Genomic DNA, 26,970 nt, shown 5'->3' on the forward strand with positions numbered 1-26,970 from the left:
AAGTGCATGGGAAACTGGCTTCACTCAAATTTGGTTTTGAATTATCATTTGAATTTCCCTTCATTTTATACTGTGTTGACTAGACATACCTTCATTTGTTATTGTGCAGTCAACACGATATCCAATGAAGGGAAATTCAAGTGCAGCAGTTCTTATTCATAATGCTATCTGTGCATGCACACTATATACAAAAACATTTCTAGTGTTTGAGGCTGGAGTGTGTATTTCTCTTCCCATTTCTAGGAAACGAATTGCTATTAACCATTTGTTGAGTGAACACTGATATCTCTTTTTCCTAGGAGCCATCATTTGAGATGCTTCCATTGTCTGGGAAAACAATAATATTTGATAGCTTTCCTGATCCTTCAGATACCTGGGAAATAATTGAGACTATTGGCAAAGGAACTTATGGAAAAGTTTTCAAGGTGTTAAATAAGAAAAATGGCAGCAAAGCAGCTGTCAAAATTTTGGATCCTGTTCATGTAAGTTACTTAAATTACTTGGTTAATTTTGAATTTATGTAGTCTTTTTTTTTTTTCCTCTTAATCTTTGTAGATAATTTGTATTAGAAGTGACTGTGAAATAAACTATTTCAGCCTGCTATGTATCAGGCTATCTATCAATGCATTTTTCTCAACATAAGTGATCTTAAAAGTGGTTGCTTATGGTAAAAGTCAGAAGTATACCTAAACTTTGTTACCTCTTCTCTCTTGTTTTTGGAAGCAGAGATGATTATTTTCCTTTTCAGTATTAGGAGTCCTATCTTCTATTTTTACTGTTGTTCCCTTTCCTTTTTCTAAGGTTTTGACGTGCTGGCCAGTAAGGAAGTTATTTACTTCTAAGTACTTACCTGTACCTTCAAGCATCTGAGTACACGCTTGTAGCTGAGTTGCATGCTATGAGCGATACCTCAAAAATAAAATAGCATACTTTATTGTTATTGTTCATTCTGTGTTTTTGAAATGTGCCAAAATAAGTAGGTCGCATAGAGGAATCCATCTTTTCAAATGGAAAATGCAAGGGGATTAGCTCTACACACAAAGCACCTGGCAACTGGGAAATGGAATTATGAAGTTGTAGAGCACAGTTTTGTTTTCAATAACTGACATTTGTTGGGTGGCAGATTAACACTCAAAGAATAAGGAAGAACACTAGTCTGGTTTGTAGAGGCTCACCCAACTGACTTCAGTGGTCCTGCTCATGGCTTGGGACTTTTCTTAAGACCAAAACATGGGAAAGCAGCTGTTCCTAATTTGGACGCCCTTTTAAGTTCATCTTCTGCACTCTCAGTATAGGTTTATAAGGTGTGGGCTTCCATGGCATCACCTCTGGGCAGGAATGGGTGAGCATGCCGTGCTGTGGGGACCCTACAGGTCTGGAACTGCGCGGCCACACAGGGCTCTTCTACCTCTGCACATCACACAGTGTCAGATTATAATTCCATAGACACAAAAGTCTATGAAATACTTTGGTGAAAACGTAGTGTCTTCCATTATCTATGCTGTTTCCTGTTGATCTGCTTTTTATTTCAGCATGCTTTCAAAGCACCAAAAGGGTGCTCATCTCCATTCAGTACCACAACCGCTTCCAAAGTAAACATAACTTGCCAAGTGATAAGCATCTTGATGAGTTCAAACGTATTGGAAACTATTTTTGACTCTATTGCTTTCTGTAAACAAGGCTCTTGTACTTACAATAAATAGGCATGACTTCCTTGCATTTGGTGTTCATCTAAATGCCTGTTTGTCAGGAAATGCTTTTGCTTTTCTATGCTTCAGAAGTGCTCAGGAGTGATTCTTAAGTGGCAGCTGGCTATGGCAGGAATTCCTGAAGAAATCAGTGAAACTTTCAATGTTCTGTACACTTGTGAGGTTACAGAAAAAGATTAAAGGATGATAGTAGGAAGAAAAAAGAAACAGTAAAGCTGATGCTAGAGGAAAGAGAAATAGATTAAGTAGGAAAAAGGAATAGAATGTAAAGGAGATGGAAGAAATAGGCTGGATAAAGATGCAATATAAGAAATTGAAGATGGGCAAATATATAACGGATAAAAACAGGTTCCTTATTTTAATGAAAAAGTGGCACTAGTGCAGTCAACATCAGTCTTCCAAGACTTGACTCTTAACTAAATGTTTTACCCTTTTTATTCTAAGAACGCTATTCTTCTCTGCCCTCTTCTATTTACAGGGTGTCTGGAGTAGCTGCTGTACCTCCATGTAACTGCTAAAATGACAATCCTGTATTGGAAATAAAATGAAAGCAATAAATGAATTCTTTTTATTTAAACTGAAAGTATTAATAATGGCTGCAGAGGGAGCCATTGCAATAAAGGAAAAGATACTTTATGTATTTTCTTCTTTACATTTTACAATTCTTTTTCTTTGGAGATTTCTTCAAAATTGTGCCTCTTGAGAGGTAGATGGGAAACAAAGCAGAAGAAATATGGTTTGGTTTAACTGATGTTTTGAAATTAAACTGGGAACCTACATTATCATGGGTGATAGAAAACTGAAATAAGCTTTTAATGTTTAATCCTTTAGAGCACAGACTCTTTTTGCTGGATAACAGCTTCGCTTTTTAAAACTGAAACAAGAGAACAAAGGTGTTGAAATGAAGATGGAACTGAGAAGGCTTAGTCTTGTCCTCAGGACTATAAGTAAACACCATTGTACTTTAGAACTCTTTGCCAAATTATCCTATATATAGGATGAAAATTTTCAGTCTGCCATTTCTAATACAGTTTTTTTTTTATGAAGGTAAATGTGCTAAATTCAACTAAATATTTCAAGTTATTTCCTTCATAAAATACCAAGGAATATTTTTCTTTTTGGTAGGCACAGAATGAATGTTCTATCATTTAATTTCTCCTTATAATTGTAAAAAGCTCATAAAATCCGAGTACTGCTCAGGAGACAGAAGCCTCTATGAATTCACAGTAGGATAGTGGACTAATTCTCTTCCAATTTCCCCAAGGCAGTCAAAACTATTATATAATTTTTTTTTAATTTTGGCTTTTGACTGTGTTTTTTTTCTTTCTTTTGTTTTTGCCAGATGTATTTTCTGTCTTCATCCCTTCTTCTTTCTCTTTCCATCCTCTGCCACTTTCAATACTTTGGTTCCTTCTTCCTTCCTTGTATTTTCTTTTCTGTATTCTGTGTTGTGCTGGGGAAAATTACCTTAAAGTGAGTTCCTCCTTTTTTTAGAAAGAGGTAAATTCCTGCTGTTTTTGAATTGTTCCAATAACAAGACCTCCAAAGTCCTTCCTTGTGAGAAGACTTATCCTGGTAATCTTAATATGAAAGTTTAATGGGCTGATTCATGAAGATACTGGTGACAGAGGAAGTTCTTGGAGAACAGTCAAGCTGGTCTCAAGACAAAAGGCTCCTGTGAGGAACTTGAATAGGATAGTGGAGACCTGTATAAGAAACAAGTGAGCAATGTGCTCTTGGGGCAGGTGTGTTGAACAGAATGAGAAGGAGCATCATTCATTGGGAATACAGAACATCCCCTTTCTCAGCCATGGTCAGTTCTTTTTGGCTTTGCTGAGATGGGTTTTTGGCACTGAGCAGAGCCTTTCACTGGTATGAAATCCATTCATATGGATAGTGTAGTTCATAAGGGAGCCTTCTTCTAGAATGGATTTTTCACTTCTTTTTGTGTAGTTGTAAATAGAAAATTGTATTGAAAATGTTTTTAAGTCTGAAATGAATGTATTCAGCTTTTTTTTTTTTTGAGATCTCAACAATGAGGGGAAAATGGCTGTAGATATTTGCCTTTATCTGTTGTCAAGAGGGATTGAATATTTTGTCAGAGTGACTCAAATGCAGTGTAATCATCATCCCTCAATGAGCAATTCCAGTGCACAGGTGGGAAAGGTTTACCTGAGTCATCCAATACCTGCTAAAGCCTGCCAATACCTGTGTCCATTTTTGGTCTGAAGGGATTTGCACAGCTCCCAGTGCATCTGTTGGCAAAACTGGTCCTCATATCTCACCTCTAAAAGGATTCCCCACACTAAGAAACCCAAGGTCTGTAATGAGAGTGTGACAAAAAAACATGATTATTATAGTTCAGTAGCAGAACCCAGAGAAACCATGGATGTCACCTGCTTCTATAACAGCAGAAAATGAGAAGAATTCCCAGATAATTCTAGAAAATGGGATGACAAATGAATAAGATGTGGCTGAAGTCATACTTGTTCATGCACAAAGAGATAAAGAGGTAGTCCCAACCACACCCTTTCTAGCTGGGGTTACCATTAAGACTAAAGCAGTAACACGTAATTTCCCAAGGCACCTGCATAGCTACCTACTTGTGGATTGCTCTGGCTTTGCCTTGACATCACAGAGTAGTTAAGGTTGGAAGGGACCAGTGATGGGGCATATGATTTAACCTCCCTGTGCAAGCAGGGTCTTGCTAGAGCACATGGCACAGGATTGTAGCTGGAGAGTTCTTGAATATCTCCAGAGAGGGAGACGACTCAAACTCTCTAGGCAACCTGAGTGTTCTGTCTCCAGTGTTCTGTCACCCATGCAATAAAGAATTTTTTCCTCATATTCAAGTGTAACTTCCTGTGCATCAGTTTTACCCATTGCCTCTCATCCTGTTGCTTGGCACCACTGAGAAGTGCCTGAATCCATCTTCTTGACGCCCTCCCTTCAGATACTTGTAGAGATTGTTGAGGTTCCTCTCAGTTTTTCTCTTCTTGAAGCTGAACAGGCCCACCTCCCTCAGCTTTACCTCATAAGAGAGATATTCCAATCCCTTAATCATCTTCATAGCTCTTCTCTGGACCCACTCCATTAGCTCCATGTCTTTCTTGTACTGAGGAGCCCAGAACTGGACACAGCACTCCTGGTGTGGCCTCACCAGGGCTGAGTAGAGAGGCAGCATCACCTCCCTCAACCTGTTGGCAATGCTTTTCCTAATACAGCTGAGGATCCTATTGGCCTTCTTGGACCCCCACTGCTGGCTTATGGATAACTTCTTGTCCTTCAGGACCCTTGCTCCTTCCTGAGGGCTGCTCTGTCATACCCCACATGTTCATTAGTTGAAATTGATAAAGACAATAAAATTTTAAAAAATAACTGGTTTTTATTCACTAAACAGAGCCAGGCTTTGCAGTTCTAGAAATGGTATATTTGTGTTCTATTTGGTTTTTTTCTTTTATCATTTCAGACTACATTAGAATTGTCAGAAAATACTTCGTGATTTTTTTTGGTTTTGGTTTTTTTTAGTGGCTGTCATTATTTATTTGTTAACTGCTATGTATTTCTCATTTGTGACACTAGGATATTGATGAAGAAATTGAAGCTGAGTACAACATTTTGAAAGCTCTCTCTGATCATCCCAATGTAGTCAAATTCTACGGCATGTACTATAAGAAAGATGTGAAAAATGGAGACCAGCTTTGGCTAGTTCTTGAGGTAAATAATACAGAAAAAAAAGGAGGTTTATTCTAGTTGGTATTCCATTGTTTAGTATAAACTCAATGAATGAGATGCAAGTAATTTGTGAATTTTTTTTTAAGAGTAGTTGCATACAAAGTGATAAATATGTCGTTTAGTCTTTTTACTGTTCTGATTAAATTGTTCAGTGTTCTTATCTTGATATTACACTGATAGTCCTGTGCCTTCAGAATTAGGATATAAATTCTAATAAATTTTCAGGATTTGCTTCCTAAAATATTTATTTGTTGAAAAGGCTTGCCATGGGAGTCTTCTTGTAGTAGCATTTCTTTAAATATCACTAACATATGACATAGCAGTTAAAGAATACAGTATGGTGATTTTTTTTCCAAATGAAATTATAGAATTATTTTACTGATTTCTTTTTTTTCTGTGGGAGGTAAATGTACAGATAGATAAGTAAGCCAATTAAAGCAGCTACTGCCCAAATGGTGTTGACAGCAGCAGGAGAAGAGCCCTTCATTTTCCTCAAATTAAGTCTATGCAATGTGTAACGTCTAAAAAAAAATATTCCAAATTCTTATGTGTTCCATTGGAAGTTATTTTTAAAAATGGTTTGCATTGCAAATCATAACAAATTACTATGTTAGATTGACATCAAAAGTTGTCAGGTCTTTGTGAAGTGAGCATCTTGGAAAATCCAGTGTCCATTGTGTCTGCTGGGAATTTGAAACTCCCATCTGTGAAACTTTTGGCCTATAAAGGATGGATGCCAAACAGCCAGGCTGAAACAGACTGGGAGGAAACAGTCAAGTGTTTATATTTTAACTTTTATATTTCACATAGAATTATGTTCTTTATGTGAAAAACACCAGCTTACATATGGAGTATGTTTTATATTTACTCTTATTAAGCCAAGCTGTACATATGCAAGTATGGAGTGTGTGGAACAGTCTTGGATGCTTTCTGTCACTGCACATGTAGATCTGTGAATGCAATTAATTTTAGCTGGTATGTGTAGATATGCATAAGCAGGAAAATAAATTTTAGTATTGACTTTGGTGAAGCTTTCCTATTAATAATAGTGTATGTGAAGGAAGACTGTCATGAAACAGATTTCTCTGTTTAAGTGGCATCTTCTTATCAGCTTGTGTGCAGCTTTACAGCTGCAGTTTGCTTTTCACAGCAGCAGTTAAGGTGTCCTGCAGTTTATAAGAATGAGTATTTTTTCATCATCTCCGTTTTGTGTTCTTTGATGGGATATGTGGGCAAGACAATTTGGAGAGAAAGTTTCTCAAATTTCAATAGGAATGGGTTGTGATAGATGGTAAAACTTAGCATTTACTAATGAATTTAGAATCACCACTGCAGGTTACCAAAAAAGTTATTCACTGGAGTGTTTGAATCCATATATTTTGATGTTTGGGTTTGGGATTTTTTTCCTAGAAGAAAAAATCTTCAGCTTTTTAAGACGTGTCCCATGTAATGTATTTTTAAGAAAACTGCCTATGGGAATGAAAGTGAAACAAGAAAACATCTGTACAGAATGACAGTACTCTTGACTCTCATTTCAGAAATGCCTTTCTCTCTGTAGGCTGCATTCAGATAAGCTGAACATCTGCTCTTCCTTGGATGTTCTAATCATGTTTATAGTACAGAATGTTGCAGGAAGGAGGATTCCTGCTGGGTGCATTAAGCTTTGCTCTGTGTGACCAGAGACTCAGGCAGGAGGAACTGTCCTACTGAGTCTGTGTTGGAAAGAAATCCCATACTTGGGACGAATCAGCTTAGCAGTTTGGTGCCAGCAGACAGCAGCATGGTGACACAGCAGAGGCAGAGTGTGCTCTAGCCCATTTCATTCTGCTCTGGATGTTAATTCAGAAGGGAAAATATCTGAGATCGTTGGAAATCATCTGATGGAAGATGGAGCAGAGAGGAATCATATCAGGCCCCTACAGGAAGGCATGTAGGTCTGGGAGAGGTGGAGAGAACAAATGGCACAGGCCTTGCCTGGTGGAAAGAACAACCTGGGCAAGAAAGAGTGAAGGCTGAAAAGCCATAGCAAGGTAAATGGTAGGTATTACACAGCTTTTACTTGCTGCTGTAAACCAGAATCATAATGCAACATATTTCTATATAGTTCACTTCCTACAGACATCACGTAGAACTTTTAAGGAGCATCTCAGTCCATTTTGAGAAGATGCAAAGTTATGCATACCCTATTTGAGATGAATTTGGTATAATTTGAGTCACATAAGTATGCTAGTATATTTTATAGCCATCAATATAATTGTATAGGAAATAGAGGAAGCATGCATTATTTATACAGTAAAAAAACCCTAAAACTTATTTAATGGGCTAAAACTTACCTTGGTAGGGGAAAAATTTTGGAAGGAATGACTTTCCACCCAAAAATACGGTTTTGTAATATCAAAGCACATTGCAGAAACCTCTCACTTCTGGAGAGGTAGAGGGAATTGCCAAGAAGTGTTACAGAAATACGTCCCTTTCACTCTGCTGAATGTCAAGAAGACTGACAAAATATTCTTATATTTAGGTGGGGTTTTTTCCCCTGAACATTTCAAGAGCATGAGCAGTGTCCTGCTGAGTTAGGCCAATGGTCCTTGTAGCTCAGCTTTCTGTGTACTGTGGTGGCACTAGACAATGCTGTTTAGGAAGAGTTTGTTGTCCAGTTTTTGCAGTCCATTTCCCTCATGCTTTCCAGCAACCATGATTGCTGTATTACAGATGTCCCAGACTATTCCATTTAGTATCCATTTATGGACACACTAAACCTGGTGATGTTACAGGCATTCTCTACAGTCTCCCCTTACAAGCTTACAAGTTGAGTTTTAGCATCACTATAATATGCTGATTTCTATTTATAAAATATTCCATGTAGTAGAATATGATGTTTTCAACATTGCAAAAATGTTGCTAAATCTAATTATATTTCAGTGTGAAGAAATTTAGACTCCTGCTCATATGAGAAAGGGGAATATGTTACAGTTTCCAGTGGATTTCAGGCTCTATTTTCTAGCCAGCTCTGTTGTTAAAAAGTACCTGCAGAGTAGTAGATGCAATTTGTACAAGTGCACAGTCCAGACTGAGTGAACCTGATTTATCTTTGTTCTCATGTGGAACCTTTTGTTGATCTAGTGTAATCTTCACCAGAGCAATCATGTGGGAGTGTAGAGTAGCTTGTGTTTGGAATCTGCTTCTCTGAAGAGGTGTCATTTTAGCCTTTCCCTTTCCCTCAACCTTTTAACATGGGAGAAATCATTGAATGAATTAATAACTTGTGTAATGCTGGATTTTTTGCAAAGTGGTATACTTTGAGTTTCATTGTCTAAATGTTTTTCTTTATGTTAATTGAACCTGCTAACCAGACACTGATAACTCAAAAGAATTACAGAAATATTGTCATGATGGATTATTGTGATTCAGTTGGCATCTATGTTTGCTGATTTATAATTTGCCTGAAGTAATTCAGATTTTTTACTTAACTTTGATCATTTAAAGTTAGAATTAAGAGGAAAAAAAGTGAAATGTACAAATGTCTAAATTCTCTAAATTCTCTTTTAAGTCCTTGGAATGCTTTTATTTGTGATGGGTTTTTTTCAGAAAGAGGAAAAAAAATCTTCAACCCAGTAAGTAGAAGCTCTCAGGAGTTTGAATTAAACTAGAACACAGAAAACTAGTGCATCAGTTCACCTGCCACTCTTTCTGCAAACACAGACAAAGTGAAAACCCGTCAGTTGAATATGAGCCAGCAATGTGCCTTGGTGGCCAAGAAGGCCAATGGCATCCTGACCTGCATTAGGAATTGTGTGGCCAGCAGGAGCAGGGAAGTCATTCTTCCCCTGTACTCGGCACTGGTGAGGCCACACCCTGAGTGCTGTGTCCAGTTCTGGACCCTCAGTTTAGGAAGGATGTTGAGATGCTTGAGTGTGTCCAGAGGAGGGCAACAAGGCTGATGAAGGGCTTGGAACACAAGCCCTGTGAGGAACGTTTGAAGGAGCTGGGGCTGTTTAGCCTGGAGAAGAGGAGGCTCAGAGGTGACCTTATTGCTCTCCACAACTTCCTGAAGGGAGTTGTAGACAGGTGGGTGTCAGTCTCTTCCACCAGGCAGCAGCTGGCAGAACAAGAGGACACAGTCTCAAGCTACATCAGGGAAGGTATAGGTTGGATATTAGAAAAATGTTTTCCACCGAAAGAATAATAAAGTACTGGAATGCTCTTCTCTGGGAAGTGGTAGAATCACCATCTCTGGATGTGTTTAGAAAAAGACTGGACATGGCACTTGGTACCATAGTCTAGTTAAGGTGTTAGGGCATAGGTTGGACTTGATGATCTTCGAGGTCTCTTCCAACCTCATTATTCTGTGATTCTGTGATTCTGTGGTTAATCAGGGTATGGACATTGTAACAATTGTAAATGTAGCACCATATGGAAAAAAGGAATAAAAGGCCAGTATATCAAACTGCCAGCCTGCTATACCAGGATTATGTTGGTCCATTACAATTAGTTTATTTCCAGTAAAGCTTGCCAAAATGCTTGTAACAGGGTAAGAGCTGAGAGAGAACCGGCCAACAGACTGTTGCTGTGTTATGGCAGCAGAGTAGCCCACCAGTGCAGCTCCTGCCCAGTTACCAATCACAAGGGCAGTTGCCTTTGGTGAGGTGTTTAAATGAAATGAGAATGTGACAAGCTGAGATCCCTGATAGAACTCCTTTCTGGTTTTATGGAGATCCTTTAGAAGAACTACCATTCTTGAGTTTGACTAGAGATGTAGAACCCAGCACAATGTGTATAGCATCAGTTATTCACTCCTTTCCTGTCAGAAAAGTGACTCTTCAAAGCAGAGAGCTTTCTTCATAGATTTAAGGCAATAGAACAAATAGCTTTGGAAAAGGAGAACTGAATGGATAACAGAAGTCAGTTGTGATCCAAATCAGCAGTAAGTATTTGTCAGCACTGTAGTTCAGGAGAGTTATTAAGGAGGAGGTTGGATTTGAAGGAAGATGGTGCTATGGTTTTCGATTTAGCTGCTCCTTCAAAGCAGAATGGAAAACACATTATGCCTGCAGATACCCAGTAATGGATACCACTGTGAGCTGATCAAGGATAGAAGTAGATCTCTTTTTCCATAAGAAATGGTATTAGCACTGCTGAGGGCTTTGACAGGTAAAGCATCCAGCTCATGTTTGATGTGATTGAGAAAGGGCAGCCAGCATGAGGGTTCTAAGGAATAATGGCACGGTTGGAGATGGCTGGTTAGGGATAAGTAATCATTAAAGCCAAGAGAAGAAGGTGTTGCAAAAACTCCTATGTAAAATTAAGAATGCTGCACAATATATGTACACTGCTGCATCTGGCCTGGAGTGCTGTTGCACTGCTCTTTGGAGAGAGAAATTTAGCAAATCAGATGCTTCCACATGTTTGCAAATCTAACTGTGGTCACAAAGAGAGCCTTAGAGTTCATAGAATATTTATAAACTTTCCTCAGAGATTCACAAATGAACAGTGACAGCACAATTTACATGTGTGTCAGAGAAAAATGAGTATAATTAATGCCCAAATTTTGTGTGGTTAATAGTCTTGGATCTTTCACTGACGCTCTGTGAAAGTGCTTCTTGTTGCCTTTTAAACATTGCATGTAATTCTAATAGAGGCAGAAGCTCACAGAAGTGCATCTTTCTTATTTAAACAACAACAAAAATCCTCTGCTTTGTTCTATAATGTCCTATCTATGGAGTATGTTCATGTAAAGAAATAATCTCAGCAAGTCCAGTTGCTGAGGGGATGGGAGATTTTTTTTTCCTACTTCAGAGTAGGGCAATTTTAGGTTGCGGTGTGGTTTCTACAAAAGAGGAGCAACAACTGTCCGAAGATCCAGTCATTGGTATTTTTATTAAAAAAAAAAAAAGAAAGAAGGCTAAAATATTTCCCTGCTGTTGCATACCTCAGCTTGAATGAGGCTTCAGATGTTTGAGGGCTGGAAGTCAGGGTGATGTAAAATATAAAGAAAGACAAGAAACTGTAAAAAGCTAATTACCACCCTGTTCCTCACCCTTCCCAAAAAAACCCCAATGAGCTAAAACAAACCCAAACCAACCATGACAGATTCTTTGACTTCTACAATCACGTCAATTTTTGCAGTAGATGGCAATATATTTATGCATTTAAGTTTAACACATTAAGTTTGATTTTCTAAGCTATATAGTGAGACTGGTAAGTTCTGTGTGATAGGTAAATAGATCAATATTTTTTTAAAAATCTAGATAATCTTCCTTGACCAAGCTTGTGATGATTTCACCTCCTTCCCATATCTCAGTCTAAAAGGGCAAAGAGTCCTGTAACATGTATGGAATAGTGGCTTTGTGGAGGGTCTTGTTGTGTTGGCAATATTCTATGATTCTATAAGGAATGGGTAGAAGGATGGAAACTGATATTGTTTTAATTGCTGTGACAGTTTAGCAAGACTGGGAAAATCCAAATTCAATCACCTGATTCTTTTGGTGAGGCCCCTCTGAGTAATGAGCAGTGGCTGGAGTCAGCCCCACAGGAATTTGCCTTGAAGCAAGACCCAACAGTCTCTCTTTAGCTTCTAAAAAGATGAGCCTACCTGAGATGAACTAGAGACATCACTGTATCAGTTACTTCTCTTTTGCATGAAATAGAGAACCCTGTGGTATGGACAATTTAATAATTTATTTAGGATTTTCCTTTGGCATGTGTACAGTATACTTTTGTTCGAAATAGGAGTTACTATATGCAGATGTGTTTCCATCTACAGGAATAAAGGCAAGTTATGGAGTTCAAAAAAAGCTTCGAATGGCAGTTGTGCTGTTTAATGGAATATATAATAAGAGTTATAATAAGAAAACAGATATACACCTGTTTTTGATATGTGATATTTGCTATAAAACAGTAATGTTTCAGGCAATTAGTATACTGGAAAATAACAAGTCCATTTAGGTTCCATAAAAGGCTGAGTAAAGGGCAGGAACCTGTCATTTGCCTAAATATTATTAGCTATTTTCAAATGGCATATATAGCAGAAAAATTAAACAATTGAAAATTGCTTTTTCATATTTCTTAATGCAGGTCATTTTTCAGAAATGCCTTTGGTTATAATTGCTCTATTCAGACCAACACTGAATGTTTTGATCCATTACATGCCTGAATTGGGCTTGATTTCTCCATTTCTAATGTGTCCCTCTTTGCTTCCCAATTATAGCAATTTTTCATTCTTGAATCATATCCTATTTTTTCAAGACGAAAGATGTGTGGCTACAACTATCATTTGATGCTTCAAACTTTTACTAATACTCATAATTTCCCTGCATAATGAATATTTCATAATACATTGTGGTTGGAACAGTTTGCATCTTTTAAACAACTGGTTATGGCGCACCTTGCTGGAGAATACTCACATACAAAAACCTGGTTCTCAGTAACCTCTAACAACTTTTGCCACCATGCAGTAAAGCAGAAGCCCAGAAAATAGTTTTACAATACCACTATTTACTTCAGTAGCATAGGAATAATATGCCTCTCACTTTCTAATATTTATCATCACTTTGTTTTCTGTGCATTTAATTATAACACAATTTTTACCAAAGATGTAAAGTAATTTAAAAACAAAATGAAACAAAACAGCAAAACCCACATTTGTGTTGTTTTTGAATAGATCCAAGATAACCAGACCTCCTTTACCTGTAATGGGGAATAGCATCATTAATTGAAAGAATGCTTGGAGTAAGAGTTGTTTGTTCCTTCTTTGAGGGTTTGCTCTCTGACACCTGATGGTTAGGTGCTTAAATTCAAGTGTGATAGACAGAACAATTTTGCTGCTTTTGCTCTCAGTTTATATGCTGGGTCTCTTTATAAAGAGAGTGACTGAAGGCACTCCAGTGCTAGGGAGAGGGGTCTCCCCCCCATTCTTTGTCAGGCAGAGGTAGATGAAAGCTGCTGACTAAAGGAGAAAAGTACTATAGCAAGGAGCAAGGAACTGGGGGTTCAGAAACAAGATAGGTGTCAGTGGTGATGAAAGGTTTCCTGGGCTCCAGAAATAATGCCAGCATTTGTTGCTGCTGACTTTGTTGAAATCAAAGCCTCGAAGCAGGGAACTGCCTTACATATACACACAGAGCAGGGAGAGATTGGCTTAACAAAACACTTTAATTTCAATTCTGTCCAATCTAGTCTCTCTGAGTTAATCATTCCAGTAGTTCATTAAAATAAGAAAAAAAAGGAGAAGAAAAATGTGGCTTTTGAGTTTAGAATCATTTGTTCTTATATAAATTACCTTTAAGAAAGTCCTTCAGAATGTGCTTGCTTAGTAGAGTCCTGTGGCAGAGTCCTCTAGCTCCTTTCATGTCCCACACACTCCCATAAGGAGACAAATTGCCTTAGGGATGAGTGGGTTTCAGCTTCACTCCTTTTGTAAAAGCGGCCTTTAGTCAAGCCCCATTGTTTGGATCTGTGCTTTCCCAGCCATGATTTCAAACTCAATAGGGAAGAATTCTATTGCAGTAATTTAAATTACAGTGAATTAGGCTAAATTACTGTCTTTGTGTAGAAATACACACATAAAATGGATTATGAGTAGCATGGACATGGCAGTACTTGGTACTACTGTCTGAACTCTGAATAACAGAAATGATGCTACAGAAAAGGAAGGTGCTTTGAAATGTTTCTTAACTGGTGAAGAGTGGACAAAAGTAATGCAGCTCTGAGCAGGAAATATAAGCTGTGAAGTGCCTGCTGTTACCACAGGCTGCCCTATTTGCTTAGGGGTTTCTGTGTGTATTCTAGAGCCTCAGCTAAGGTTTGAAGCAGTCAGTAGAAATACTTCTGTCATTATGGATCCCAAAGTTAGTCCCTGTTTTTCTCCCTAGCCAAGGAAATGGTTTTGCCCTCTTAAATGTTATTTTTACCACTGCTCCTTGTGATGAATAATGAATTGCACTAAGTTAGCTTTATCAAAATCTTTCTTCGTAAGATGCCTCTTGTATTTGCTCAGAAAGTTCTGGCCTTTTACTGACCAATGCCTCTCAGTTTTGCACTTAGGTAAGCTCTTATTTTGTAAAATGACCCTTCCATTTATTTGATTATTAAAAAATTACAGCTGTGCTATGGTGTTGCCAGGCCATGAAGCTATAGTTGAAGCTCATTCAGAATTTCTGTTTTAAATATATTTCACTCCCAGTTGTTTTACAGAAAATTGCTTGGTTCCACTTCAGCTGTATAATCTTTTAAGAAGATATGGACAGGTGATACATTGATTTCTGCATTAGCAACTCGATGGGGATGTAAATATAACATAGAGACTGTGAAATATGGGATAGTGTAATGTAAAGTTTGCATTGGGGTGAGCTAGAAGGGGAATTGAGCGGGGCTCTGTCCATTAAATCTTTGTAATAGCACTGTCACCTTCTTGGGTTTTTTTTCACAATATTACAAATGTTTTAGAACAGAAAAATCCTTCTTTTGGGGATCTTTTGGGGATTGTTTATGTAAGGCCTGTTTGGCTTCATTCAATTATGCTGAGTTTGAAAGAAGAAATTTAGGCAATAATTGCATGGTTGCAGCTTTTCCATTTTGGCCATGATATCTATGATCTGACTGAGAAACATGAGTTTGTGAAGGCCAGCATTGCATAAGATGAAACAGACAAGCTTTTCCTCTGGCTGGCTGTCTTGTCAGTGCATGTGCATGGCAAAGAAAATGAGAAGTTAAAAACCAAACGGAAAGGAAAGAAATCAGAAGCAACAAATAAACACCCGTGAGGCTGTGACTAACACAGCCCTGGAGGTGCTAGATGATATAAGATAGCAAAATCATAAATACCCCATGGTTTTTGATCACTGGAGCAAAATAATTCAGGAAAGATGCCTGTTTCAGTAATATATTTTGTTCATGCTAAATTGAAAGCAATCAGCTTTGTCTAAAAGCATAGAGAAACCATTGCTGTGGTTTCTTTTGGTTATGGATTGTCTTGTCCAGTTGTTAGGAAAAATAGAAACTACAATGCACATCTTTCTTCCATTGGAGGTGAAATTAGAACTGTGCTGCACAGACAGGAGCTATGTACTGAACCACTCAGCCCACTGAAGAAACTGATTTAGTTTCCTGTAAGTTTTCAAAAGAACCTTTAGGTATGGGTGGTAGGTGTTAAGTACTGTCAGTGGAATGTGCTCTTTGGCAGTAATAATTAAAAAATGTGTCACACGTAGGCAGAGAGTAAGAGTTACTGGTCACAGCTGAGCTGTGAGATGGACAGTTCATGGAGCCTTTGTTTGGAGAGAGGAGGCAAAGAAAGCGACTCTGGAAATGGCTGTATGAGGTAGATTTTGTTCTGGTCTGTTCTCATAGAGAAGATCTCTTTTGAAAAGAGGTGGAAGGAAATTTGAGGGAAAAAGGTCCCAAAATAGTTGCTTTCACTCACCTAGGAAAAGAAAGGATGGCAAAGTGGCAGCAGGGCAAAGATAATGGGCTTAGAAACAGTATGCTTTAGCTGGCTTCAGGAGCTGGTGGGTACCTGTACTTAGAAAAAATAATGTAAGAATACAGGAAAATACCAGGGTAGCTGGCAGTTTTTTAAACACATTAAAAACACAATAACAAATTAGCTGGTGCAGAGAAAAATAGAAGCACAGTAAGAGACTAGTAAGAATGCAATTTCAGAATGTCTTAAAATAGGAGGAACAAAAATGCTCTCTAAAGCATTTAAACACAAGTTCAGAGGGTCTAACGTGGAGAGTGGTAAAGACAAGGTTACTAGAGAAATGAGATAGAGGAATACTTAGAATCTGCAAGGAAGAATAATGTCCTAGGGAAATACAGATCAATCTTCTTAACTTTGATACCCACAATGGTTTCAGAACAAATTAATAGAAACCACTGTGGAACATGCAGAACCCAGTAACATAAGTGGTCAAGTTGGACTGACCAGAACAAATTGTATTAGTACAATGTAATCTTTTAACATGATAATGTGTCTTTTGTGAGGATTTTATGTGGTCCCATGTGACATGCTTGTGAGGAAAATGTGGAAATACAGAACTTTCACAAAAACAATAAAACAAATTACCTCTTTTTCACAAAACTGGATTTAGTTCACTTTTAGGCTGGGAGAATCTTGAGTGGGCATCTGCTTTAGGTCTGTTTCTGTTCAATAATAGCTTGAATGATGAAAAAAAGTTCACATAAAAAGTTGAAGTAGATACCCAGTTTAATTACAGGCACATAGGGGAATTGCATCAGATTCACAGTTGTGAGTAGCAGAGAAATTTTTTTGAATCACAGAAGAGAGATTCATGCAAAATAGTGCTATCCATAGGAAGAAGAAATGGGACATACCTGACCAGGCTGTGGTTCTGCAGAAGGGAATTCTCTGTAAAGTGGAGATTATTATGGTCTGCTCATCTTTTCTCAGCTAAGACAAGACTTCCAAGGAATTCTGTATGCAGTTTGGGCAAAATGTGTGACAAATATCAGCGGCAAATTGAAGGCAGTCCAAGTTGAGAAAATGTGGAGAATTTCAAAAGGTTGCAATAATTAACACTGTACAGCCTAAAAAAGAGAAAAAAAATGGTGTATCATGACAATAGTCTGACAGAGATGGAAATAGAAAATAATGATAATTTATTATCAGATACAGCTGAAAGGAAGGGCAAAAGTAATGCAGTTTTGGGAGAAGCAAAAAGGATTCATGTTGGATAGCGGGAAAATGCTCTATCAGGCTAGAGAAACACAGAAACAGTCTACTTAGAAAGACTGGAATCTTCCTCAATGGGGATTTTTAGGAGCAAGTTAGACATATATCTGCCATATCTGAAAGTACCCGGTCTCTTCACAGTGCATATGTGGTGGACTAAGTGATTTCTTGAGATCCCTTTTACTCCTCTGCTTCTGTAATTATATGTTACAAACAGCAACAACTAAGAATCTTCTTGTTCTTCTTGTTCTTCTAAGAATCTTTTGTTCTTACAGCAGTCAGTCTTGAGAAAAAGGTGCAGTCAGGTCAGAGACTGGCAGTGCTGCTTAGGAGAACAGGTCTGATTATTGATCTATTCTAAGAACAGGGATAAAAATAGAGATTATTTCCTATGATGCTTTTAGCATTCCTATATGTGATAACATTAAAGCAAGGTTGGACTTTTTTTCATAACTGTAATTCATTCATGACATAAATTGTGCATTGTGTGATATGCTGCCCAGTCATTTATGTCTGAGCAGCCTGTAAAGATAGGGGAGGAAGTAATTGTAGTTGTCCCATTGTTTGCTTCCAAGCTACTGAAGTAAGATGAAAGCCCCTTGACAACTGCAGAATGCAAGCAAACAGTACCTGGCAGCTTAGTACAGATGCATAAGTGAGGAGCAGTTGGATGATTAAAGGCTCTAATGGCTCCAGCAAAAGTGCAATTGATGGTTTTCTTAAAAGGGGAGCTGATACTGAATCTTCAATGGGCATCAGAATCAAGAGGAGCTGAAGAGGAGAAATGTGTAACTGGGTCAGGTGAAGAGTGACTAAGACCTAAAAAGAACATCTGCATGACTGTGATGCAATGGCAATTTTAAGTGACATTTCATGGGTTTAGGATCATACTTTTCTATGTTTTTTTTTCTGAAGATAGCTTAGCATACTAATAGCTCGATTACAGTGGCACATGGTTGTGGCAGATGGGTGGGTGGAGAACTGCATGTCATCCCAGTATGAGTCTTTGCCTTTTTGAGTGCCAGAAAATCGTAAGGGAGGAATCCTTTTCTACCACTGTAGAAGACTCCTAAGCACCTCTTTTGGTACAGCTTTGCATGGCCATCAGAGTTACAGCTCTTCAAAACAGATTATTATATGAAGCAAGCTTTCTATTAAATTTTTCTTTCCATTGGTTTAGGTATGCAAGATTTCCTTCATTCTTTCCCACTCTTTCTGCTGTCTGAAAATCCAGACTAAGAACTGAATATTGTAAAATTCGTATATTCTGAACCATATAAAAGTACAGCATGGAGGGGAACCTTTGGAAGTTATTTGGTCCAACCCTTGCTCAAACACAATTAACTGAAATGTTACCGGTTTGTCTTTTCAATTTAAGTTTGAATATCTCCAAGGATGGACATATCACAGACTCACTGTGTAATCTCTTCCAGTGCTTAACTGAGTGGGAAAATTTTCAATCTATGTCAAGTAGGAATCTCCTGTCTTGCAGTGGGGAGTTTTTGCCTCTTAGCCTTTGCTGTGGGACACTAGGAAGATTCTGTCTTCTCCACCCCATTTTAAGCCTTCAGTTTACCCTCCTTTTAGTTGCTTGTTTTTGCACATAATATTTGCATTCTATCAATGCAGGCACTGAAAAAACTGCTGGTAAGGAAAATACCTCTAAATCACAAGGAGATAATAGAATAAGTGACTAATATTAATTTGATGAAAATTCCCCATGTGCAAAGTTCTGACATTTCTAAGTTACTTCCCTGTGGGACAGTCACAAATATCTTCCATTCCTGTGTCTCATAGGCTGGACAATTCAAGAGTCTGTCCCTTTCAAGCTGAGTATATTCAAAGCTAAATGGGGGCTTCCATCTGATATAAACCACAAGAAATGTTTCTGTGTATGCAAGAGAATGTGTGTGAATGTATGGGGGTTTCTAGTGTGGGACAGAAAGAGAGTTACAATCCTCTCCTCCCAGAAGAGGTCATGTCTCGTGACAGGTGAAAAGTCATTTGATTTGGAGAGTTGCTTTGACGTTCATGGTAGAGAGCAGCCTTACCCTGGGGCAGAGCTCAGTCAGACACGTAGCTCCTGCTTATGGCTGTCCCAAGTTCTCTGTGCATTTGTTGTTCTTTGCTTAGTGCTTGTCATCAAGTTGTTCTGAGGAGATTTTACCAAATGCTGTAGAGCAAATGACACAGACTGACCAGCTGTATGGTCATGTAATTACGTTCACAATGTTTGCAACAAAGTAATAGCTACAGCTACCAGTACCTCCCTTCTCTAGATGCTTCAATGAAAACTGGAAAGATCTTTTTTAAAAATTATCTCTGTTGCCTTCATGATTTCTTGTCATCCAAGCATTTCAGTTGACTTAACTTGAACTGAGCAGCTTTGCTAAGAGGCTTAACAGTGTTTTTACTGTGGACAGCATCCTACTAAGAATCAGCAGATATCATAATTATAAGCTGCAATATTTAAGAACACCTTGGGAAACTTTCTGTCTAGCAGTACTGCTAAATAATGTTTATCCCATAATCTCTCATTAAAGGATTGTACAAATCAAGGTTATGTGATTTTTTTTTTTAATGATTTAGGGTTTATTACTCCTATAAGTTTCTATGGACTAGATCTTGATCAACATCCCCATTCTGTAGATCAACATCAAGATCTTGATCTACAGAAAGTTACAATACAGGAGTATTGTAACTTTCTGTAGCATCTTGTTTTGAGATAGAGGAGAAGAGCCAGACTCATTAGGAGATGGATTTTTTGAGGTGTGTATGATACCTCTGAATTGAGTACACATTCAGCTTGATAACCTGAGTCAGGAGAAAGAATCACCATTTCAGCTTTAGTTATGTGCAGGTTTTAGGGACATGCGGCAGCTTCACCTCCAAAAAATGCACAGTAGAGATAGGAAATTAGGGCAGATACAGGATTTTACCCATGATGATTAAAATAGAACAAAGTTAATACTAACCTGTGTCATCATTGTCGTCATCGTTCCCCCTCCCACCCACACAGCGTAGAGCACACACATGCAGTGTCTGCCATAATCTCCTTTTCTAATTGTGGTTGTATTCCAATAATCCCTTTTCCTCCTTATAGCTGCTTGCATTCTAATACCCAGCCTTTTTTTCCCCTCTTCCTAGTATGCTGGTGGTCTCAGAAAAATATTTATTGTCTGATGTAAGTGAAAGTACAGCTCTATAACATTCTCAGCCAAACTTTGTCTAAGCAGCCACCCTGCCTTGGGAGTTGGTGGAGGGTTTCCATGGTGGTAGAGCTGACTTCTGGGTTCTTTATTTCAAGACCTTTTTAGCTGACCTTTTCTATACCCAGGTTCAGTTTTTGTTTTGTCTAAAATAATCACAGTTTTAGTATCTTACCTTACCTGATATTTTCAGTAAGTTTATCTTACAACGCAGATAGTTATCTCATAATGAGGATTTATATCTTATGAGAGTAGTAGAAAAATTAGTTAGAGCAACATGTTAAAGAAAGGGAAAATTAATATTGCTGACCCAGGCAAATAATTTCAGTGTTGGCTTTACTGCCAAAGCATTAAAGAGGGCGATTTCTGAGGTGTAGTTTCTCCCTTCTTCTGCCTACGAAAAGAATAGATTCATTTCTGCATTGGTTTTCTTTACATTGAACAGGTATACAGCTCTGTAAAGAAAAAAGATCCATCTGTTAGAGGCAAAATATAATATGAGATAATGAAGAAAAATAATTTGAAGAATATCATACGTGTAATGTATTTCACAATTGGTTTGTTACTTCTCAGACAGTTTCAGTGCTCTGAATTCAAGAGCTTTAAATTAACCAGAATTTTCATAATCCTTTTGATTTGATTAAATATATTGGTGATGTGCCAAAGTTAAAAGGATAGAAACCCTGAAAAAAAAATGTCATTGTGAAAAAATAACTAACTTGAAAAAGTCTGTGAAGAAGGCAGACCAGCATGGCTAATGACAATAAATGAAATCCTGCTTGGGAATCTGATCCTTATCCAGCAAAGCATTTAATCCCATCATTTAAGCATGTGAGTTCTTCCCTCTCTAAGCATGCATATTGTCCCACTTAGGTAAGGGTGAGGTTAAGTGACTTCCACGACTGTTGCCATAGAGCTCAGCCCCTGACAGACCAGAGCCTTTGCTGCCCTGATGGAGGACCATCTTGCAACAAGAGTTATGTATTGAATGGCATTTCTGTAGGCATTCCTGTGGTACAAGTTCAGTGCAGCCTAGGGGTTTCAAAGGTAGTCAGATAATTATTGTTATGTTGGGGTAAAAAGGGTTAAAAAATGCTGTAAGGTGCTGTAAGGTGCAAGTCTTTTTTTAATTGCAGCACAGAAAAAATGTAGGGGTAAAGAAGAACAGATGAAAAATGCATATATACAAAAGAATCTGATGTCTAGAATTCTGCAGTTGAAAGGTTTTCCTGGTAAATTATGTCCTTGATTTGAATATACTTCAAATGTGCAGAGGAATTACTGTTTTGTGCTGCACTGTTAAAATATCTTACATGGAAACTTAGTTTCATGTGAAAAGCTACTAGATGATAATACTGTGTTAGAATAGAGGTTTCTTTTACTGTTTTATTGGAAGCAGCTACTCCTTTACAGAGGCAAATGGCTCTTCAATCAATGAGTATTGTCAGGTGCATTATGGATAGTTTAAGGGCTTAAGTGCCTATCTCATCTTTGCAGATGTGAAACTCCTACAGCAGTAGGTACCCACTAAAGTTACATTGTTGCTTTTTCCAGCAGAAAAATTGTAAATTATAAAAATGAACATACGAAGTAGTGCAGTCTAAACTAATCTGCTGGTAATGTGTGCTCACTATCATTTCTAGAGAGCAAGGCCAGGTCTCTGCTTCCCATGTATATGGGACAGGACAGGAGTTTGCAGGAGTCTGGCTGGGCTCTCTCCTCTGGAGAGTGGGAGAGGATTGTCCAGAGCAGATTGTGGCTCTACATCTGGAACAAGGAGCTGACAGGGTTGATGCAAAAAAGGCTATAATTAATCCTACACCCACAGACACCTTGTTTCAGTGGGAAACCTTTCTTTCCACAGTGCTTTCATCATATTCCACAATGCCCATGCCTTGTGTATCACTTCTCCCTGTGCTAGGAATTAAGTGCTGCTTGGCAAAAAGGGCAGCTTTACCCTTGGTAGGTTTCACGCTGGGGAAATTTCTCTTCTGATGCCTTAAATCCATTTTTTGTACATAGCTTTTGTACCTGAGAATTGATGTTGTAATAATCTACATTGGTAGTGAGTTCCACATGATGAATATAAGAAGCAATTAGTATGCCCCACAAAACATGCCTTCACAGTTAATTTATTGCATTGTAATCTACTTCTGTTTCAGTGAAAAGCAATCATGGATATATGAAAACAAAGAGATACACTACTATACTTGTGTTTGGACAAGAAGAATTAAATGCAGAAAGTAATGAAAAATAATTTGCAAAAATTGCTGTATATGTTGTTTGTATAAATAGTAGACTTAAGGACAAATTTGTAGTTTGTCAGTTTAGTAGAATCTCATTTGGCTACAGATTAAAAAAAAATACTGAAAACAAAAACCAGATGGCTACTCCAACACTCCTTAATTCCTTTTTATATTCCCCTTATGTTTTGTAGCTGTGCAATGGTGGATCTGTGACTGATCTTGTGAAGGGATTTCTGAAGAGAGGCGAAAGGATGAATGAACTTATAATTGCTTACATTTTACGTGAAGCTCTGATGGTAAGATAAGCTTTCAATGAAAGGACAGTCAATATTCAGCTCATACTTTTTTCTTTAAATGAATGAAGATCATGTCCGCACTAACACAGTGACTATCTTGTATTATAGCAGTGTTTAATAAAATCAAGGCAATGTGTAATTAGGATGGTTCTTTTTAAGCAAGCAAGGTAAATAGCAGTTAATCTGTTCATTTCACTATTAAGAGAATGAAAATTGATTTCTGACCATTGATCAATTTTCTTAGCAAATGCAGTTCAGCGTCAAAATTGCTTTTCTTTTAAGAAATAGCAGAAAAACCATCAAAATACTGTTCAGCCTCCTATGCTGGATCCAAACTATTTTTAAAGTAAAATAATCCATATATCTAGCAAATTCTAACCCTGCTACAAGAATTTCGTTCTGCTCATCAGGATCAACTGTCTTTATTTATTATTTTCTTATAACTGAAATTTTACTTTCTCTGGTGGAATTTAGGTCTTAGTAGTTTTCTTTGAGTTTATGCTCTAAAGGTATTATGTGTAGGTTTATAGTGATATTTTTCTGCTTTCATCTTAAAATTTCTATTTGTCGTAAAGTGGGGCAATGAAAAAATATTTTGTCCTTGTCATGTGGCAAGTGGTTTTGCAGTAAAAATGACATTCCTGTGGTTTTGGATTAAAAAAAAATGCTTCAAGTATTTTTCATACTTTTCCACTACCTTGTTGTTTCTGCAAATATAATATGGAGAACAGAGCTGTTGTTAAAAGTTCATGTTTACATCTCACCTTCCAGGGACTTCAGCACTTGCATGAAAACAAAACTATCCACCGTGATATTAAGGGAAATAATATCCTTTTGACCACTGAAGGAGGAGTCAAGCTTGTGGATTTTGGTATGTTATGTTTACTTATATTTGCAATGTTTTACACCTGAAGTATGGAAAATAGAGTAAATAAACCAGAAAATATTAACTGTGTTGTTTTTTTGTTAAAATTCACTTGGATAACCAATACTACTTTTTTAAACTTGATAGCTATTTTAGTAATTTGGGTAATGCTGTTTCAATAGCATGGCTAAAAAGCAGGAATTATAATACTGTGGTGGTAAGTGCCAAATGCCTTGAGGCACAGAGTAAGTGAAATAGCAAAGCAAGAATAGAGGATTCAAAATAAGGTTGGTGTTCAGTTCCTCCAGGAACTACGCACTGGTTCAGTGAAATTAGGAGCTGATAGTAAAAAGCTTCATGTTTTATATGAGAGCATTTAAAACTTAATAGGTATTGTGAAGAATGGGAGAGCTCCACCTCAGATGCATATACTTCCTTTATTTGATTTAAAACAAAACAAGAGATATTTGAAGGCAGTAGAGGAAGAAATATTATATAGGTAATCCCCCCTTTCTAAAGTCTGGGAAGACAAATTTTGTCAAATCTAAATCTGAGACCTGGCATTAACAGGGTCAGTTGAAGCCTGTTAGGCCTAAAAGGATTCTCGAATGCTTCCATCTTTGGTGTCACCACTGAAAAGGAAGAGGAGAGACATGGATAAGTGGATGCAACCTGTTATTTATCAGCAGTACCACAGTCATTTGCCTAAAAGGTTGGGTTTGACTCTTTTTTCATATGAGGGGTATAAAAATTTGCAGTGCTTGTTGGTATGAACTATTATGTTCAGGTAGAACATTGCCTTCTTATGTTAAAAGTAAATTTATTGGTCACTAATTTACAGCACAGCAGACAACTGTAAATATATTTAATTCAGCAGATGGAAAATGTTTGTTTTTCCCTTGCCCTCCTATTTTGTTAATGATTCTGATTTAATTGATATATAACAATTGTTTAAACTAATCATGGGGTTTTAACTCTCTTTCCTGCCAGTAGGTTGTATTTATGGAACTCTCAGGACTTCACACACAAATTCCCAAAACTGTTAGAGTTAGTAATCATTTTGAAATGTCATGTATTTCTTTTTTATTCCTCAGATAAAATCTTCCGTTGAAAAATCTTTGTATTTCCTAAGTCATCTGCAATATACTTACTAGTATTTTCTGATAATCTGGAAGTTTATTGTGAGGCAAAACCCACTATTTTTGCACACAGGCTTTTAATTTGTTGTGGAAAAAATTTTTAAGTTGCTGGAGGCAATTAGAGGATCAATGCTTCTGAAAATTAAATCACTTATGCAGATATCAAAACTTACAAGCTGTAGGGATGAGGACCTGAATTCTTTATTCCCCAGGTACTGCAATCTCCTGATAAGGCTGTAATTGAAAAATAATCTTCAATTCTTGTGGGAAAATTGTGATGCCAAAATACAGGTTAGAACAGGCACGAGAAACAAATATACCTACGCACACATTTATGTGGGCTCAAAAGGGGCCTGTAATAGCTGCAGTCCATCCTCTCAAAGGAGTATGCAAATGGCACTTTAACTTTGGAGTAGGTTGATATTTTCCCTGGCTTTCCCCCCTCCTCCCCAGGAAGAAAAACAATCTGAAGCCAATAATGAGTAGTTTCAGATGGAATAAATTTATAGTCTTCATAAAATCATAATGGAAGATGTACCATTCACCATTCAAGCTGCTTCTCAAGGTATTCAGCTGGGATTTGTGGGATTTGTGTCTTCTACTTAGGGGATTTAATCCCACATTAATCAGATTCCAAGATCATTTTTTAGCCAGGAATGTGAGTTGATGAAAATCTCTCATGTTGGCATTGCTACAGACTGTTGTACAAAAACATTTATTGGATCTGGGACTTAAACTCAGCCATCTTTTATTATACAAGCCTATAAAATTGACAGGCTACAGAATAAGATAGACATGGAGATACGGTGTCTTTTTCACCCAGTAAATACTCAGAGGAAGCAAAATTTTTGATTTAGGTTGAACCAATTATTACATGGGGCAAACAAACACAAAAAATTCCAACCCAAATAATCACATCACCCTTCCTGGCATGCACACAGCTTTTCTGTGTGGAGGGGAGAACAGAGGCAGGGAGCCAAGGACTCCAACCACCAAACACACATGACCAAGGCAGTGAGCCTTTCCTAAGATAACTTTATCTGCACCATCCTCTTTCATGCTGGATGCTGATGAGATGTTCCTGAAGAAGCCTTTGCTGTCCTCCCTGATACTATTTATGGTGGTTTTCTTCTAAACATACACCCTGTGTCTGAAACATGGGCTTGTGAAGTGCCTTAAGGAACACGAAACTAGAAAAAGACCTATTCTTAGTCTGCGTGTGCTGTGCAATCATTTAGCTTTTTTTGTCCTCTTTTTAAAGTACATTTAGGAACATTTCAAGAGTCATAAGTGAAAATACAGTTACCTTCTAGTGAATTAAGTCATCTTTGAAAATGGCTTTTTTTTTCCTTCATTGCTTTTGTACTCTTTGACCTTGGTGTATAGAGTTCTGCCATGGTGTGTCCTTCCTTGCACAACAGTACAAACTTTTCGGAAGCTTCATTTTGTGACACAATTTATACACATTGCTTTGTGGTCATTGTATCATAGGTATTTATATATTCTGGGACCATAGTTTCTGAGCACTGCACAGTCTGTAATGGATAACCAGCACAACACCCTTATGGAGAAGTAAATTACTTTAATTCCCAGTTAACAGCTGGGGATCTGAAACTTTGAGAGACGGAGTTGCTTGAGGTGACACAGAAAATTCAGGGAAAAGTTCTTCCAAAATCCAGGCTAACTGTCTGAACAGTTTGCCTTTCTAGAGGTACTGGCAGTTAAAGAAATAGACTTTGAAAAAATACCACAGCCCCACAGCCATGCCTCACTCAGACTGCTTTGAAGAATGAAATTTTTGCTTTCCCTTAAAATTCTGCTGCAATATTGTTTAATTACCCAGTAACATACTTGTATCTAACACCCAATCCCAATATAGATTAATCATTAAATCAAGTAAAATACCTAAAGGAAGCCTAGAAGAAAGTTGGAGAGAAACTATTTACAAGAGCATGTAGGGACAGGACAGCGGGGAATGGCTTCAAACTGAAAAAGAGTAAATTTAGATTAGATATTAGAAAAAAAAATCTTTGCAGTGAGGGTGGTGAGGCGCTAGAACAGTTTTTTGCCCAGAGAAGT

The 26,970-nt window shown here is 37.6% G+C and overlaps 1 protein-coding gene across 1 annotated transcript in view; it reads left to right on the forward strand.

Annotated features, from left to right (window-relative positions):
• Positions 1 to 314: 314 nt before the first annotated feature.
• Positions 315 to 26,970, forward strand: part of LOC311162371 (myosin-IIIa-like) — a gene marked incomplete at both ends in the record, with an annotated part of 39,077 nt that continues 12,421 nt past the window's right edge. Inside the window, 4 exons of the mRNA XM_084220686.1 lie at positions 315 to 482; positions 5,292 to 5,426; positions 22,783 to 22,887; positions 23,659 to 23,758. Coding sequence (XP_084076812.1) covers positions 315 to 482; positions 5,292 to 5,426; positions 22,783 to 22,887; positions 23,659 to 23,758 — 508 coding nt within the window. The remainder of the gene's footprint in view (positions 483 to 5,291; positions 5,427 to 22,782; positions 22,888 to 23,658; positions 23,759 to 26,970) is intronic.

Source organism: Fringilla coelebs (genome assembly GCF_963513975.1).
Source record: "Fringilla coelebs genome assembly, chromosome: 1".
In the NCBI taxonomy this organism is placed as follows: domain Eukaryota; kingdom Metazoa; phylum Chordata; class Aves; order Passeriformes; family Fringillidae; genus Fringilla; species Fringilla coelebs.